The sequence below is a fragment of the Anomaloglossus baeobatrachus genome, chromosome 5, assembly GCF_048569485.1.
Source record: "Anomaloglossus baeobatrachus isolate aAnoBae1 chromosome 5, aAnoBae1.hap1, whole genome shotgun sequence".
NCBI lineage: Eukaryota > Metazoa > Chordata > Amphibia > Anura > Aromobatidae > Anomaloglossus > Anomaloglossus baeobatrachus.
The window spans coordinates 295,979,781-295,998,704 of NC_134357.1; the positions used below are offsets into that span (position 1 = coordinate 295,979,781).

The 18,924-nt window shown below is 45.6% G+C and overlaps 1 protein-coding gene across 2 annotated transcripts in view; it reads left to right on the top strand.

The window, feature by feature from the left end:
- The first annotated feature begins 414 nt into the window (after positions 1-414).
- The window catches only part of LOC142310003 (glutamine-rich protein 2-like), a 98,085-nt gene continuing 79,575 nt past the window's right edge, over positions 415-18,924 (top strand). Inside the window, exons 1-3 of one of the 2 annotated variants that reach the window (XM_075347481.1) lie at positions 415-461; positions 5,869-6,008; positions 7,237-7,341. In XM_075347481.1, coding sequence (XP_075203596.1) covers positions 5,973-6,008; positions 7,237-7,341 — 141 coding nt within the window. In that variant the 5' untranslated portion in view covers positions 415-461; positions 5,869-5,972. Of the gene's footprint in view, positions 462-5,868; positions 6,009-6,193; positions 6,615-7,236; positions 7,342-18,924 lie in introns of those variants that run through there. The other variant, XM_075347479.1, reaches the window with a different exon arrangement.

Genomic DNA, 18,924 nt, shown 5'->3' on the forward strand with positions numbered 1-18,924 from the left:
CAGAGGGATAGATAGATTAGATACACATATAATAGGATAGATTAGATACACATAGAATAGATATATAGATAGACAGAGGCATAGATAGATTAGATACACATATAATAGATAGATATGCACACATTATACATGGACTCACCCTCTCTGCAGATGATGGCACATGGGGCCCAGGAGGGCAGGTCCTTCCATCTTCTCTTATGGTGCAGCCTCTCCTCCTTCTCCTCCTGGGGCCCGACTGATGAATTTTCTTTCAATAGTCCAGGGCAGGAGGGGGAGAGCACTCAGTTATGAGGGGAGGCAGGGAGCCATGTCTGTATACAGAGGCCCCTGCTCTGAGAGTCTGCTGGAGATGGAGCTAATGGGCGGAGCCTCCCCTCTGGTGCTGAGAAATGACGTCATCCTCTGCGCGCCGGCCGGCAGCTTCTGCAGACATGGATTCTCCCTCCTGCAGGCCCTAACAGGTGGGAAAGGGGCACGTGTCAGCTCAGCTGCAGCATATGCGCTCAGCTGATCGGGCCCCTGCTTCTCCTGTTACTGTCCAAGCTGCCGCAGGCAAAGGAAATCCCCATATGTTGTCAGGACCTAGGGGCCCCCTCCCGCTCAGGGCCTCTGTGCAGCTGCACATGCGGTATTTCCGCCACTGCTTGAGACATAGTGTATATAAATATAAAAGAGCAGTGAAAACCAATGCATATTTTATGATGAGATCAATGTATATACCAGTGGCGTAACTAGAGTTCGATGGGCCCTGGTGCAAAGTTTGGACATGGGCCACCCTCCACATACACCGACACTTAGTGTACACAGGATAATGACACCGACACTCGGGGTACAGAATAATGACGCTGACACTTGGCTCTTACCCACAGCACCCAGATTTCCCATGATCTGAAATCCCTCTATCAGCACCCAGCTTTCCTATGTTCTGATATCCATCTTGTCCTCAGCATCCAGCTTCCCCATGCTCTGCTATACATCTTTCCCTTAGCACCCAGCTTTCCCATATCAGAGCATGGGAAAGCTGGGTGCCTAGAGATGTATAGGAGAGCATGGGAAAGCTGGGTGCTGAGGGAAAGAGCCCTTTTCCCTCAGCAGAAAATGTTCCCATCCCCTGCTTGTATCTTTGTCCCTCCTTGTATATAGTTCAAATACTATAATGCCCCCACCTACATAGCTTTCCATATAGTATAAAGGGTCCCACATAACCCTTCTTATAAGATTCCAGCTCCATAGTCCTCTATGTATTATAATGCATGTCCCATAGTTCTCCATATATTATAATTCACCCCATAGTACTCCATATAGTATACTGCACCCCATAGTCCTCCATATATTATAAGTCACCCCAGGCCACCATGTATGATGCAGCCAGCCCCCTATGTATAATACAGCAAGCCCCCCATGCTCCATGTTCCCCAAATACAATCATGGCCCCCACATAGCCTTCCAAATAGTATAAAGAGTCCCACATAATTCTTCATATATTAGAATGCACCTCCATAGTCCATCATATATTACAATGCATTTCCCATAGTTCTCCATGTATTATAATTCACCCCATAGTCCTCCATGTATTATACTGCACCACATAGTCCTTCATATATTATAATGCACCCCCATAGCCCTCCATGTATTATAATGCATTTCCCATAGCCCTCCATGTATAAAGTAGCCGTCATAGCCCTCCAATTATTTTAATGCATTTCCCATAGTTCTCCATATATTATTCTGCACCACATAGGCCTCCATGTTTTATAATGCACCCCCATAGTCCATGTAGAAGGTAGCCCCCATAGTCTTCCATATATTATAATGTAGCCTCCATAGTCCTATATGTATTATAATGCAGCCCCATTAACCTACATATTGTATTATGCAGCTCCATACTCCTCCATGTATAATACACCCCTATAGTCCATGTATAAGGTGTCCTTCATGTTGTATAATGCAGCCCCATAGACCTCCATGTATAATGCAGCTCCAAAGACCTCCATGTAGAATGCTGCCCCCCAGACCACGTTATATAATGCAGCCAGCCCCCAGGCCTCCATGTATAATGATGCCAGCCCCCCAGGCCTCCATGTAAAATGCAGCCCCCTAGGCCTCTGGCCACCGTGTACTTACGGATTTAAAAAAAAAAAAAACAAGTCCTCACCTTTGCTCGTTTCACCACTGCTCTATCCTCACCTCTCCTCGTTCCCCCGCTGCTCTGTTCAGTGTCCTCCCACCCTGCGCTCTGCATGCCTCAGCACAGCAGTCGCACAGGAGTGACGTCACCGTGCAGGCACAGGGAGAGAATGATGAAGCATGGAGCGGCGCGGGCCGCTCTATGCTTCATTATTGCTGTATGCTAGGACTAGCGATGTGGGCCTGGTGCCGCTGACACCGGGCCCCCATGACTCACGGATCATATAGCGGCCACGTGGTCTGCAACAGAACAGCGCAGCTCCTCTGTCACAGAGAGGAGCCGGCTGCTGATCTGCAGAGTGGGCCCCTAAACTGCTGGCGGTTGTTATGCCCCTGGTATATACATATCACTGATAACCACAAGGTATATTATTTTGTATCAGCATATAACGGACTGACATATAGTAAGGGCAAGTCGCTACGTGAACAAGTACAAACCAAAGAAGGAAACGACAAATGCCCAACTATAACAAAAGGACAGAAATTTTATTTAGTACAAAAACATATTTAATTATTACATCTGTGGATGTGGTGAGTATACATAAACCAGCACAGCAGAAGAAAAAAGAGAGGACTTAGGCCCATCAAATACTAAGACCTATTGCATGTTCTAACCCATAAGATACACTATGTGAACATATCACTGAAAAACAGATATATGTGTGATACTTAAAACCACCACCGGAGGTCACTGGCGTTCATATATTCAGCCACTATAAGATTACTAGAAGGTGGCCCGATTCTACGCATCGGGTATTCTAGAATTTACGTATATACGTGTAGTTAATGTATGATTTTTGTTATATATATATATATATATATATAGATGTTGTTGTGTGTAGTTGCCAAGTGTTTGTGTAGTGCGCTGTAAATGTTCTGGGTGTTGTCTGGGTGTGGTGGGGGGTGAGAGTGTTGTTTGTGTGTTGCGTTGTGTGTGTTGCGTTGTTTGTGGAGCGCTGTGTGTCTGTAGCGTTGTGTGTGTGTGTTGCGCGGTTTGTGTGGGTGTGTTGTGCGTGTGTGTGTTTTGGGGGAGGTATGTTTTGTGCAGTGTGTGTGTTGTGCGGTTTGTGCGTATATTTGTGTGTGCCGCAGTGTTTGTGTGTTGGGTGTTGTGTGTGTGCGGCGTTGTCTGTGTGTGTGGGTGTCTGTGTAGGGCGGTGTTTGTGGTTCCCAGTGTGTGTGTGGTGTGTTGTGCGGTGTGTGTGTGGCGGTGTGTGTGTCTTTTGGGGGGAGGTGTGCACCCCCCATCGTGCTCCATCCCCCATGCTGCGCACCCCCCATCGTGCTCCATCCCCCATGCTGCGCACCCCCCATCGTGCTCCATCCCCCATGCTGCGCACCCCCATCGTGCTCCATTCCCCATGCTGCGCACCCCCCATCGTGCTCCATCCCCCATGTTGCGCACCCCCCATCATGCTCCATCCCCCCCATCGTGCTCCATCCCCCATGCTGCGCACCCCCCATCGTGTTTCATCCCCCCATTCTGGGCACCCCCCATCGTGCTCCATCCCCCACGCTGCACCCCCCATCGTGCTCCATCCCCCATGCTGCACTCCCCATCGTGCTCCATCCCCCATGCTATGTGCCCTCCATCGTGCTCCATCCCCCCATGCTACGCACCCCCCATCGTGCTCCATCCCCCATGCTACGCACCCCCCATCGTGCTCCATCCCCCATTCTGCGCACCCCCTATCGTGCTCTATCCCCCATGCTGCACCCCCCATCGTGCTCCATCCCCCATGCTGTGCACCCCCCATCGTGTTTCATCCCCCCATTCTGGGCACCCCCCATCGTGGTCCAACCCCCATGCTGCACCCCCCATCGTGCTCCATCCCCCATGCTGCACACCCCCCATCGTGTTTCATCCCCCCATTCTGGGCACCCCCCATTGTGGTCCACCCCCCATGCTGCACCCCCCATCGTGGTCCACCCCCCATGCTGCACCCCCCATCGTGCTCCATCCCCCATGCTGCACTCCCCATCGTGCTCCATCCCCCATGCTGCGAACCCCTCAGAGAGGAGTATAATAGGAGGAGTATAATGGGAGGAGTAGTCCTGGGGAAAGAGGAGTATAATGAGAGGAGTAGTCCTGGGGGGTGGTGTACAGGTGCCCAACGTGTGCGGGGGGCGTGGCCTAGTGGGCATCGCGTGCGGGAACGTGGCCTAGTGGGCATCGTGTGCGGGGGGCGTGGCCTAGCGGGTATCGCGTGCGGGGGACGTGGCCTAGCGGGCATCGCGTGCGGGGGGCGTGGCCTAGCGGGCATCACGGGGGAGTGGCCTAGCGGGCATTGTGTGCGGGGGGCGTGGCCTAGCGGGCATCGTGTGTGGGGAGTGGCCTAGCGGACATCGCGTGTGGGGGGCGGGCCTGGCCAAACGGTTAATCCATGCGGGGTGCGGGGCCAGCGGGCATCGCGTGCGGGGGGGGTGGCCTAGCGGGCATTGCGTGCAGGGGGCGGGCCTGGCCAAACGGTTAATCCATGCGGGGGGCGGGGCCAGCGGGCATCACGTGCGGGGGTGTGGCCTAGCGGGCATCGCGTGCAGGGGGCGGGCCTGGCCAAACAGTTAATCCATGCGGGGGGCGGGGCCAGCGGGCATTGCATGCGGGGGGCGTGGCCTAGCGAGCATCGCGTGCGGGGGAGCGGGCCTGGCCAAACGGTTAATCCATGCAGGGGGCGGGGCCGAGCAGAGTGGCCAATCCGTGTGGAGGGGCGGGGCCAGGCCGAGCCCAGCGGCCAATCCGATGTTTGTCACTGTAAGGACACAATTTTGGAGCAAGACAGACAGACAGACAGACAGAATAAGGCAATTATATACATAGATGGTGGCTTAATATATGGACGCCAGTGACCTCCAGTGGTGGTTTTAAGTATCACACACATATATATCTTTTTTCAGTGATATGTCCACATATTGTAACCAAGGAGGAGGTGGATGTTGCACAGAAGGGCAGATTGCACAATAGCCTGTGACGACCTGATAGGCCAGGGCGTCACATAGTAATTTAGTTTGTTTTTGTACTAAACAAATTATATGCTTTTGTGATATTTTATACTTGATACTTGAGACAGTGTGCAGCAGGAGATCAGGGAAACCAGGTGGCAGGGAGCCTCAACTCGCGTTTCACCAGGAGTGGCTTCGTCAGGAGGTCCCTTAATACTGGCAGCCCCTTGTCACCCAGTTGAGGTCTCTCACCCTTTGGTGATTTTCTGATTGAGGGGTGGCTGGGGAGGACAAAAGAAAGTCAGGATGGCAGGAGCTCCACTGCAGCACCTCTGCTCAGTGCATGAGCATAACCGTGCTTCCAAAGTCTAATATGTTTAACTCTTTTGTTTGATTTGTTTGTCTATCTGCTTGTAGGCTTTGTGTGAAAATATTTGCTGTCGTTTTAGAGGAAACTTATGCAGAAATATTTTCAAGAGTTCACAAAACGTTCAAGCACTAGTGTAGATGATGTATAGAATTAGCTCATACTTGGTATCTGCCAAAGATAAATAGGATCTTTAGGAAATGTTGTGCTTGCTCAAAAATCAAAGTAAAATATGGGACTTTTATGCGACTCAGAAATGGAGGAGTCTATGAAAAACCCCTCTCTCTTCCATAATATCACTCACAGTGGATAGTGGGTTATTTAGGAAGGAAGACATTTAGTGTACTGACTTGTACAATGATATTGTATTACAGGACTACTCTCAAATTCACTGATCTCTTTACAACGAGCCATTCTTTCACAAATGTTTGTAATGACAGACTGCACGGCAAGAAGCTGATTATACACGCCTGGGGCAATGCGACTGAATGAAAATCCTGATTTGGTGGTAGAGGTGAGTCCCAATATTTTTGTCCATATGGTGTGTGGAATATACTATGAGAGTGTAAACTGTGTATATATATTATTATTATTGTTTTTTTCACTGGTTATGTTTGGAAATGTGATAGGCAGGATCAGCTGTTTGTGATGTCACTGGTGGGTGTGGCTATAGAACCATGTTATGACCAGGCAGAGCTCAAATGGGTTGGTGAATATAGGTTTCAGCATGGTAGGAATCCATCTATCTGACTTGGCCAATTTGGCCATCGGGACTCCAGAAGTCGGGGCAGTGAATTTCACGGCACTGCACACTCTCCTTCATGCCATCATCAAGCACCTACAGATCCAGGATATTACCGTTCAACTCCCAGGGGGCACCGGGCAGCACCCACCATCAGGAGTCATCCCGGTGAAAAAAGAGGAGAATGTGGACAGGATGGAGCGCAGGATCCTGCACATGGAGCAGCAGCTGGAGGCATTAAACACCTTGCCCTCTGGGTTACATCTTATTGAAAGGAGCAAATCTGGGCAGGAGGGGGGAAGCAGCGCTGTGGAGGACATGTGGCAGATAATGCAGCTGAAGAGGAGACTGGAGGTGAATGAGGAAGGAGTGAGCAAGGTAATGGATGTGCATCACCTCATTGGGTCCTGGATGAAGGTGGCGATACAGACCCAAACATGTCATCTACAAATTATCACTAGTGCAGACCACACCACTAATCATGTCCTGTATTATGAAGATGATGCAGTCCCGTGTTGCCATCTCCATGTGATCACAAGTGTAAATCAATGATTATAAAATATGTATAAAGCCATGTGAAAATGGTGTGGTGGCCCAATGTGTGCCAATAAAAGCCAAAAATGTCTGATTGTGTCCACTGCTTTAATGATTCATCAATGAAGCTCTCACCAGTACAAAAGGCCAAACCTGACTGCAGATTAACAACTAGAGTTTCCTTCAGCCGGAAAAAAAAATAACAGATTCTGGCCTCAAGTCATCCAGACTGCTATTTTGTACTTGTACAGTCTTGATGAAGAGTGTGTTGGAGTAAAAGGTGCCAAAGACACTACAATATACAGTATAAAGTGAAAATATTCTGGATACAGTTGAGTCTGCTGCACTGTGTATAGCTAATCTGTATCATACAGTATCTAAGTGCTTCAATTATGTAAAGTTCCACTCAGGTAATTTAAAGAACATTATATTGCCCGTAATTATGATGTTCCTTTTTTAATTTTAGGCTATGACAATGCTGCAGGACCTCATGCAGGTGGTCAACATCCTAAAAGGTTCACATCGTGGGATAGAAAAACAGACCGAGAACATGACCGGGATTGTAGCAATGGTAAGTGACAAAATAAATGTAGTGACCAAGGAAAACTCTACACAGATACACAGAAGGCCTTAAAGTGGTGGTTCACCCAATTTCATTACTGGTCACAACGATATTATGTTGATAAACAATGTTTCTCTGAAATACCTTGTGTTGGCAATAGTGCAACCCCCTTCACGTGACCCCCGGGCTCCGTGACCTCACATCAACTAAGGTGGGCCGCAGTTTTCCTGAGTGACTGGGCTGTGAGCGACATGTCACCACTCACCACAGCCCATCATCTCTCTGCTCCCCCCTCCTTTACTGCAGAGAGCTGCAGCAGGAGACATGCTGGGCTGTGCTGAGTGGTGAAACGCTGCCCACAGCCCAGTGATTCACGAAGACTGGGGCCGGCCGTGGTGATGTCAGGTGAATAGGAAGTTGACGTGACATGACCAGATCCCTGAGGTCAATGAGCACAGGGATCACGCAATGGGGATGATTGGTCCGCTATAGCGCTGCTCACAGGCACTATTGGCAACACATGGTATTTGAGAGAAACCTTGTTTGTCAAAATAATATTGATGTGGCCAGTAAAGAAAATGGGTGAACAACTTCTTTAAACTTTGTAATATTGTGAACCATGATCTAATCCAAAGTAATAAATTCAAGTTTTCTGAAAATAACCCTGCGGTTGTAGAATTCATTAGATGGGAACTTATTCAGCCCGCTAATCCTTGCTAATCCAGTATGTACTGTATATTAATGAGCCAAGTGCTCGTTCAGCTCATACACCACTACCCTGGTGGCTGATTATCCAGCCTATACACCACCTCCGTAGCTGCTGATCCTCCTCATCTGCTGTTCACTGTTGCCTAAATCGCGTTGACTGTCAATCCTCTAATACCTACACTAGTTTGTTTGACTCTCTCCCAGTACATAAAGACATCTTCCTATGAGTTTTCCATCCCTTATATCCTTACATCCAGCAGTCCACAGGTTTTTTAACCCACACACCCCTCTGTCAGCAAGTTTTGCTCCTAAACTGCCCAGCAAACACAGTCTATAGAATTCAAAGACAGCTGTTTCATCAGCCCATATACAACTCCACCCGCCACTCAATCCAACTATCTGACTGCCGCTTCTCTTCCAGCCTATACACTCCCACCGTGACACCCATTCATTCCTGACCATTGCTTTTGTAACTCATACACCCGTCTGCTTGCTGCTCTTCTCTTCCAGGACCTGCAGGCTGCTATCCTATACACTTTGTTGCCTGACAGTCTTTCAGCCTATACATTGCTCTACACGCCAATCCTTTGCCCATACAACCCCCTACCTCTGGTGTTTTATTTCTATAATACCACTCTGCCTGCCAAAATATTCTCTGTCAGCTGCTTATCCAAATTTCCTGACTGATGCTTTTCAAGCACTTACATCCTAGATTTAAAATTCCACCTGCTCATAGAACCCCTGCCTAACGCTCTTCTGAACCATATAACTACCTCTTGACCACCACTTATCCAGTCCATACAAAGCTCTGGCTGCACTTCCCTTACCTCCACAAATCCAAACCACATAACCCTCCTGAACCCTGCTCTTCCAGCAGTGCCACTGTTGGACGTTCATACAACCCATAGACTCCGCAGTCTTCACTCTTCCTGCCCACACACCCCTCCGACCGCTACTCATTTAACCCATACAACCTTCTGATAGCTGCTATTACAGACCATACGCCCACCTTGCCTGTCACTCTTCCAATCCATACTCTCCCCTGACAGTTTCTTTTTCAACCATTTGTCTATGGATTATGTAGCCAATAAAACCCCCTTTCCAACGCTCATCCAAGGCCATATGCCCCCAAACCATTGCTCTTCCAGCCCATACACGTCCCTGCTTGCAGTTCTTCTTGCCTATTAGTCCAGCCCATGCACAAACCCTGCTTGCTACTTTTCTAGCCCAAAGACTCCCCTGACTGCCCTGACTCCCCTCTAGCCCATACACCCTCAGTCAGCCCACCACTCATTTAGCAAATTCAACCCATCGAACAGTCAGTATTTCAGCCCCTACACCCCTTTGTTCATTTAGCCTATATCCTCCACTTCATGTCACTCATCCAGTCCATGCACCCCCTTTCCAACTCAGTCAGGAAGATACTACCCTACTTGCCACACAAATTGTTTGCCAGTGAGGTTTCTACTGGTTTTAGGAAAGTCTTTACTGACCTGTAAAATACACCAAGAAGAGTTTCTTTTGGTTCATTCGTTTCTTCTGCCATCTATTAGCCAAACATTAGATTGCAGTTACATTAACACTAATATGCTGTGAGCCGTACATAACTGTAACGATATGTTGAGATAGTATTCTAGTGCAGCATATGTCACCTGCAGTTTCAAGTGAAAATTTACAGTGCTGGTATGGTGTAGATTGCAGATTTTCCATCCACTATATATTATTGACCTGTGTGCGCATACCCCGAGATAACAGTGTAATATCTATGCCGTTTGTTCTATCATTTTATAAGAAATACTACTAGATTATACTTCAGTGATCCTTGATCTGAAGAGTATTATATTAAAGAAAATGAAGCGGAATATTATTATTCCTCAACGTGAAAAAGTATTTTCTGAAAGGGGGTTTCTTTCAACTCAATTTACTAATCTTGATCTCCTGCCCCCTGAGACATGCAGCATTCCATATAGCAGCCAAATAATGACACATGTTCTGTTGGTTCTCATCAGCTACTCTACCTGGATTGTGCTTTATACAGGTCTGGGATTTTCTATTTCTTCTGTAGCTCAAGGGTGTTGAACACTCATTTTTTATTCATTGCTTCGCCTTAGATTATTGATTAGCCTAGCCATTGCTTAGCCTTAGGTAATCAATATCCAATTGGTGGAGGTGTGATACCCAGCACCACCACCCATCCTGAAGAGAGGTCATCAATATAACCTCATTAATAGAGGTTAATGTGGTTGGCCATAAGATGATTTTGTCACAATGACTGGGATAGTGGGAACCAGTGCCCCTAAGCTGTCCCTCAAGCTAGGGGGCACTATGCTATCCCTATTCACAAGGATACCCCTAATGGTGAGGATGCCTGAGTCTCCTTCCTGTCCCTGCTCTGGTTCCCCCTCCTCTTTCCCCAGGGAGGGATGGGACAAGAGTGTGATGAAATCTCATAGATAAAGACAGACAAGGGAAAAGCCAAAACTCTGTCACACAGCACAAGTAAACATTAGTATACAAAACAGATGCGGCTTTGCACCACCACGTTGTACATTGAATTGGTGCCAGGGAGGAGTAGGCTTGCTCGGGTCTTTATCCAGTAGCACACTGGTCATGGGTGCACGTAGAAAAAGGAGAAAGATTCCCAATAAATGTTCCAGAAGATTAGAAGACAGCGGCACAATCCATCGAACATCCAACACGTGCTTTATTCAGTCCAAAGAGTGCATTAAAAAAGCGGGAGGAGAGCCGGGTGCAGGCCCCTAGGGACGACGGCCGTTTTGCACATCCTAGTGCTTCCACGGGTTCACTACAGCAAACATAGTCACCTCCCCTATATAGAGGGACACCCAATCTCCATTACCGTTAATTAAAACAACCTGAGAGCAAATATATTTACAAAATACATGCAAAAAACACACAATTCCATGTATATAAAAAATCATGTTGGACACAGGATCCAATATACAAATCAGTACAGATGTGATTGGCCTCCCCACCACATGTGATCAAAGGATCCTAACAAGCAGACCAGCAGAGGTAAGCTCTTGCTAGCTTGCCTATGATTCAGCACACAGCAGGTCGACGCCCGAGTCTGCCTTAGTTGATTCCAGACACCAGAGAAACCATTGGACGGAGTGTCAAAATCTGCAATGTGAACAGAGTCCGATGCCGATGACAGTCAGCAAAGTTTGGGCAAAACTCTGTGTGACATTTTTTTCTTTTATATGTTAAAATTGTTCTTTTTTTTGCATCTTACTGTAGAAGGATCTAGAAAAAAAATTGCAAGTATTGCGCGAGAGTCCGATAAAAAGCCCAGAAACTAAGTTAACTGATCTGGCTTGGAAAATAGCTTAAAAGAGGTTGTCCTCTTTTAGAAAATCTTCATCCCCAGCTGCAATAAAGGCAAATAAAATATCAAACTGCTATTTACTCATTTTCCCCCAGATCAAGCGCTGAGACTCTAGTGACACGCCCCACCGGTGCCTGGGGGCACCCGTTACACGGCCGCGGCTCTGTTTCTGCTCGGAGGATGTCACGGCAACAGGGCCTGGTTCAGTGACCCCGGTGGTGTCGTTAAAAGGAGATGATGGTGGGGTTTATTTACAGGGAATGATACGTTTGTGACGCCACCTGTGGTATGCGGCAAGATAGGTGTTGCCGCTGCTATTCAGTTCCCTGGGGGTCGGTGGTGATGCAGCTAAGTTGGTATAGCTCACCACAGGTAGAGCTGGGCCCTAGGTCTGTTGGGAGTAGTAGTCTTTGTAAATGATAGAGATATAAAGGTGGGGTGCAGGGCCAAAGGTGCAGGCAAATAATTGGGCAACACAGGGATGCAATCTCAAGATTTTACTCACTGTTGAAAGTTCCTAGTTTACATGACCGGAAAAATGTTGCCCCCGGAGTGCTGAATCCTGCTGTGATGGGCTCCAGCCAATCCCGGATAGTTCGGAGGCACAACCCGGTGTACCCTTCTGTGTTCCTTTCCTGGTCGTCTTCCTGCGCTGGCCTGTCCCGCCTGCCCCGCGCCTAGGCACACAGAGCCCCGAGCCGATGTCCGTGGACCCTGTCGGGTGGCTTGAAGCTCTATCCCTTGGCCTGGCCCTATGTGGTCACCTTTTCACTGGATGTGTGTAGATGTGGTTTCGGTACTTGCAGTAACCTCAGCTTCCGGTTTACTAGCTGAGCCTTGTAGTTCTCCGCTAGTTGAGGGGTCGGACCGCTGCTGCGGCCAAGTCCCTCCACTCTGGTATGACGTTTGTGGAACAAGACCACGGGTGTATGGCGCACTTCCTGTGGGCTCTAGGACCCCTTCTCTCCTGTGCCTGGGCCGAGCTGCTCCAGCTCCAGACCACAGGTCTTCACTCATCTGCACCTACTTCCTGACTGACTAACGTTCTACATTGTGCTCCCACTAACTAGACTCCACCTCCAAGCTGGTTTTGGGGATGGTGCTTTTTCCGAAGGAGATAGCTTAGTTTGCACTTGGCCCTAACCATGGCCTGATGGAGTGTTGCTAAATAAGAGTGTGTCTGTGTTTGTATGTTACCAATTTGAGACCTCCTCCTTACCTCCTTAGGAATGGGATACCACACCTCTGGCTGATGTGCAGTACCTCTGTGGCGCCTAGAGCCTCAGGGGTGCACACTAGTATTCATGATTCGCTGCTGCGCTGATATTACATTGAAAGCACAGCAGCCAGTCAGTGAGCTCAGCAGCTTTGAGATGAGCATTCTGTCTACGTGGGCAGATAGAGCACAATCCAGATTACTAAATTACTGCAGTCTGTATCCACTGAAAAGATTATACAGTCATGACTGAAAATGTTGTCACCCTTGAAATTGTTCCAGAGAATGAAGTATAGGCGGCGTTACAAGCTACGATTTATCTGACGATTTGTCGGCGGGGTCACGGTTTCCGTGACGCACATCCGGCATCGTTAACGATGTCATTGCATGTGACAACTACGTGCGACTCCGAACAATCGCAAATAGGTTGAAAATCGTTGATCGTTAACACGTCGTTCATTTTCAAAATATCGTTCGTCGTTTGGATCGCAGCAGACATATTGGTACGTTTGACACCCTGCAAATGACGAACAACATCCACACAATCGCCTTGGTCAAACAATATATCGCTGAACGATTTGGCGTCGCTTGTGAGATCATTACGTGTGACTGCTAATAAACGACCTATGTGCGATCTCGGCAAATCGTAACTACGATCTGGGCGTGTCACATCGCTAATAAGATTGTCAGATAAATCGTAGCGTGTAAAACGGCCTTAAGTCTCTCAGAAAACTATTGCAATGACACATACAGTATTTTGTTATACAAATGTTTATTTCCTTTGCATGTATTGGAACAACACACACAGAAAAAAACCCAGAGTATAAAAAAGCAAATTGGGCATAATTTAACACAAAACCCCAAAAATGGGCTAGACTAAATTGTTGAAACCTTTCCAAAATTGTGGGTAAGCAACATTGTTTCAAGCAGGTTGTCATAGAATGAAATTAACATCCATAAGACATCGCTTTGATCTCTGAATAGGGGACATATCTGCCCACCTCCACATTAAAGATATGGGATTAATTAAAATCGGAAAGTAAAGAGGGATAACACTTCCATGTTCATTGAAGCCAGACCTTCTGATGGGATTATCGAATATCATAAATATTCGGCAATATTTGGCTTCGCGAATATTCCACGAATAGGTCGCCGCTATGTGAATATTCGATGCGCAATGTAAGTCTATGGGAAGCCCGAATAGTTGCTATTCGGCAACTATTCGGGTTTCCCATAGACTTACATTGCGCATCAAATATTCGCAAATAGTCAAATAGCGGCGACCTATTCGTCGAATATGGGCGTAGCCAAATATTTGAGGTATTCGATCATCCCTTGTAACAATGTTTTGAACTTTTGAATTTCAGGCTCAATATGTCACTATCTACTACAGTTTCAAACGTGAGACAACTTTCATTTTATAGACAATCATCTTGGCTATCTCATACAGAAATTTGACTTGCAACTATTTCGCATATGATTAGTTATGTATATTCTTGTCATGTCACAGCATTGTTACTGTTTTGCTCCTAGTGGTGGAAAAATCTTTTTCTTCCTGTGTGCTACAAATTACAAATGTTCTCACATTCCCTAATAACTCAGTAGTGTGTTATTAAGTTGATTCCCAAGTGAGAGGTCACTGGCTCGAATTGAGGAGCAGCCATGAAGACGATTTCACAAGAAAAGAGAAAACGTCATCATCCAGCTCAAAGACAGCGGTCTCTCGAACAAGAAAATTGCCAAACTGTATCTTGTGAGTCTTAAGACAGTTTGAAGAATATGAAATTAATTCTGTCTATCCATCTATTCAAAAGCCAAGAGAAGGACATCAAGGCAAAATATCGGAGTCAACAAGTTGGCTCATCAGAAAGTCTATCAGTTCTGGCGTGACAAACATGGCAGTGGAAGTGGCTGGTATGCTTCGTAATAATGGGATCACAGACGTCCATGCAAGCACTATGCGGTGCACATTACTCAAGTTTGGAATAGTGGTCTAAAAAAGGGGAAGAAGCCTATGGTGCACCGATTAACAGCAGCCCCCTGAGGAAGCTCTCCAATGCGAAATGTACATTGGGGTGGAGGTCTAGCTGAGCTGAATTTATCCACCTAAACGCTATGGGTAATATTGCTTTGCCTTCATACAATGAGTGATCTTTACCATGTGGGTTACTGAGCTGAATATGTACTGCAGTTTAAACTGGTGATAGTTGATTCACATGTGCAGGCACTTATTTGCTTAAACTATATACATGATGTTAAAGTGTAATGATTACTCACAATGGTATATATGGTGATTGTATTTTACTATATCCATGTACTATGGCGAGACACAGTAGCCACACTTACTTATTTGGATGGTGTGGGCATCTATTAACCCATGGAATGCACTAAGCACTTTAAACTCAACCCTTAGGTGAATAATGTACTAGGATATGTTGGCCAGGATGTATAGATATATTACAAGAATTGTATCCATTTAGGACACAAATAGACACAATATTGGGAGAGGCACCCCTCTACTAAAATCCCAAACATCCTGGCAGCATATGCTATATGTGCTACTATCTGCTACTCAGCATAGCAGGAAGAAAAAAAGACCATTGTAGGTTTCCCTGCTTTTAAATATCCAGCCAGCAAAAACACCCCCGCATCTATGTGTGTGTTTTGTACACTGTCACACCTCATCTTTTAATGTCAATGTCTGCTTTTCATCATTGTTTTTATATATACAAATGTGTGTGTTAATAAACATATTTATATTTGAAAATGCGCAAGTGCTCTGGTATTCTCTTTTGATGTATTCTTTTGCTTGTCAGTGTAATAAAAACTGGTATTTCTATATCCAGGGATCAGAAAATCATCACTTCTGTTAACTCTCCAGTCAACTCTGCTAAAGTTCAAAACACTGCAACCAGGCTTTTCAAGCTATAGCAAAGTTATGAATATTGCGGTTTTCACAGATCGTACAGTTATGGGAGATATATTATCAACATTATGACAGAATGGCGAATGTAAAGCACATTTTTACATAACTGTGAGACCTGAACAGCAGTCTCAAATTAATATCGGGCAGATAGATGACAATTCACATATCATATTTTCTATGTATGGAAAGGTAAAATCATGATAGGAAACATGACCATAATATCTTCCACCTTCTGTATTGCTTTGTTCCCCTTTGTAACATCCTTTATAGATTTTTAAATACACTGTCTACTTTCGGGTTAAATATATAATATTGAATAGCTTTGTTCCTCTTGCACTATAAACCCTGAAGCCAGATGCCATCTGTAATGGGTGTCCAATCGGCCTGTAAAACAATTGGTGATGGCAACTAATGCTAATGGTTCCTTTTGTTATTGTGGAACTGGCAGTGACTGTACTGAGATATAAATATATTCCATGAGTTGGAATCAGATATATATAATATGTATATATATACACACACACACACACACACACACACACACACACACACACACACACACACTATACCCTGACTGTGAGCCCCCCCAATATTTGGCCCAGTAGTGGAAACAGCCGCAGCCTAGTTCATTAATCATTGGTCAATTATGTAATTGTCCTGCCAATTGGCGGCAGCAGAGTGCTGTTTGTGACAAATTGGCAGCAGCAGTGGGATATCTGTGTGACTTCCCTTGAGACATGATGCTCGTTCAAAATCACCTGTGGCAAGTAACAGGTGTGGGTCTCCAAGTCTCCAGGGTTCTTGATGTGCGCAACATAATCAAGAAGTTTACAACCCATGGCACTGTAGCTAATCACCCAGAATGTGAACAGCAGAGAAAAAGTGACGAAAGGTTGTAAAACAGAATGGTCCAGATGATAAGCAGCACCAATCAAGTTGTAAAGAAATTCAAGCTGCCCTGCAGAGTCAGGGTGCATTAGTGCCAGTACAAACTATCTGTCAATATTTAAATGAAATGAAACGCTATGGCAGGAGACCCAGGAGGATTCGACTGCTGACACAGACACTGACACAGACATAAAAAAACTAGACTATAGTATGCCAAAATGTATGTAAGCCAAAATTCTTCTGGGAAAGTGTCTTATGGATAAATGAAACCAAGATTTTGGTACATCTTATCATTCTACTGCTTACCGAAAATGGAACGAGGCCTACAAAGAAAAGTATACAGTACCTACAGTCAAATATCTTGGAGATTCAGAGATGTTTCGAGTTGTTTTGCTGCCTCTGGCACTGGGTGCCTTAACAGTGTGCAAAGCATCATGTAATCTGAAGATCATCAAAGTATTTTGTATTTTGGGCTGCAATGTAGTGCCCAATGTCAGAAAGCTGGGTTTGCATCCTAGGTCATGGGTCCTCCAGCAGGACAATGACCCCAAGCATACCTCAAGAAGCTCAAAGCGCTGGAGAGTTCTGAAGTGGCAGCAATGAGTCCGGATCTAAATTCCATTGAACATTTGTGGAGGGATCTTAAAATTGCTGTTGGGAGAAGGCGCCTTCAAATATGATGGACCTGTAGCAGATTGCAAAAGAAGAGTGGCCCAAAAGTCCAGTTGAGAGGGGGAAGAAGCTTGTTGATCTTTATAAGAAGCGATTGTTTGCAGTTATTTATTTCAGAGGGTATGCAACTAAATATTAAGTTGAGGGTGCCAACAATTTTGGCTGGCCCATTTTTGGAGTTTGGTGTGAAATGATGTCCAATTTGCCTTTTTTGTCTCAGTTTTGTTTTTATGTGGAAATAAACGTATATAACAAAACATATGTAATTGCAATAATTTTCTGGGAGAAATACTTATTCTGGAAAAAATTCAAGCATGCCAACACTTTAGGCCATGACTGTAAACTCAGTAACTTGAAGTCCATATTCTGTAATGCAGATTAAATTGAAGTCTACATTCAGAAGTTACTATAAAATGATGTCTTATTACTAGGATTTGCCTTCATTTTATGATCGGTGGGGATAAAGGGCTACAGTGCTCAGTTAGGGTATGTGCACATTACTTCTTTTTCAGGTGAATTCTGCTTCAGAAACCTCCTAAAATAGCTTCAGAAACCCTTTTCACTTGTAAAGCGCCATGGAATAAATGGCGCTATAATAATAAACAATAATCATAATAATAATACTGTATTTTCATGATTTTCAGCATCTTTTTACTGCTTTATAAAAATGCCACGTGGTTAGAAAAGTGACATGTCCTTTCTTCTGGCATCTTCCACTTGGAAAACACTTTATACTACGAGGGGCGATCCAAAAGTAATGATAATCAATAATAAACACAATGAATATATTAAAAAATTATATTTTTTTCTACATAGTCTCCTAACAAGTCTATACATTTAGTCCATCTCTTTTCTAAACTTAGAATTCCCTTCGAAAAAAATTCTTGATCTGGACCCTCAAAAAAATCCCCAACAGCGGTTATCACGTCGCTATTGTCGTCAAATTTCTTGCCCTGGAGGTGTTCCTTGAGGCGAGGAAAGAGAAAGAAGTCACTGAGGGGTAGATCTGGCGGATAGGGGGGGTGTTCCACCAGTTCAAAGCCCGCTTCTTGAATGGTTACATGGCAACTGCAGCTTTGTGAGCCGGAGCGTTATCTTGGTGAAACAGCACTCCAGCCCCCAGTTTGCCGCGTCTTTTCTCCTTGATAGCCTCCCGCAATCTTCTTATTTGTTCTGCGTAGTAGGAGCCCGTAATAGTAGCTCCCTTCTCCAAATAGTCCACCATAATAATTCCTTCAGCGTCCCAAAAAACGGACGCCATAACCTTCCCTGCTGAGCTTGATGCTTTGAATTTCTTCATCGTCGGTTCGTCGGCTCGTTTCCATGTCATTGATTGTTGTTTAGTTTCGGGATCAAAGTGGTGGATCCAGGTCTCGTTCATGGTCAAAAAAACGTGACAAAAAATTCTCCTTGTCTGCTTGGAACTTTTCGAGATTTGCTATTGAAATGTCAACTCATTTCTTCTTTTGCTCGTCTGTTAACATTTTTGGCACCCAACGCGCGGAGACCTTTCTCATATGCAATTCTTTTGCAAGGATTCTTTGAATACTGCCATAGGAGATCCCTGTGACCTCAGCTACATGCCTGATAGTCACTCTTCGATCTGCCAATACAGCTTCTTCAACTTTTTTCACGTTTTCTTCATTGAGGGACGTGGATGGGTGTCCTTCACGATGTTCATCTTCCGTCGATGTTCTTCCCAGCTTAAATTCCTTGGCCCAGCATGCAACTGTGGAATATGGAGGAGAAGAGTCCCCCAATGTTTCCACCAAGTCGCTGTGTATGTCTTTGGTAGTAATTTTTTTCAAGCAGAGGTATTTGATGACAGCTCTG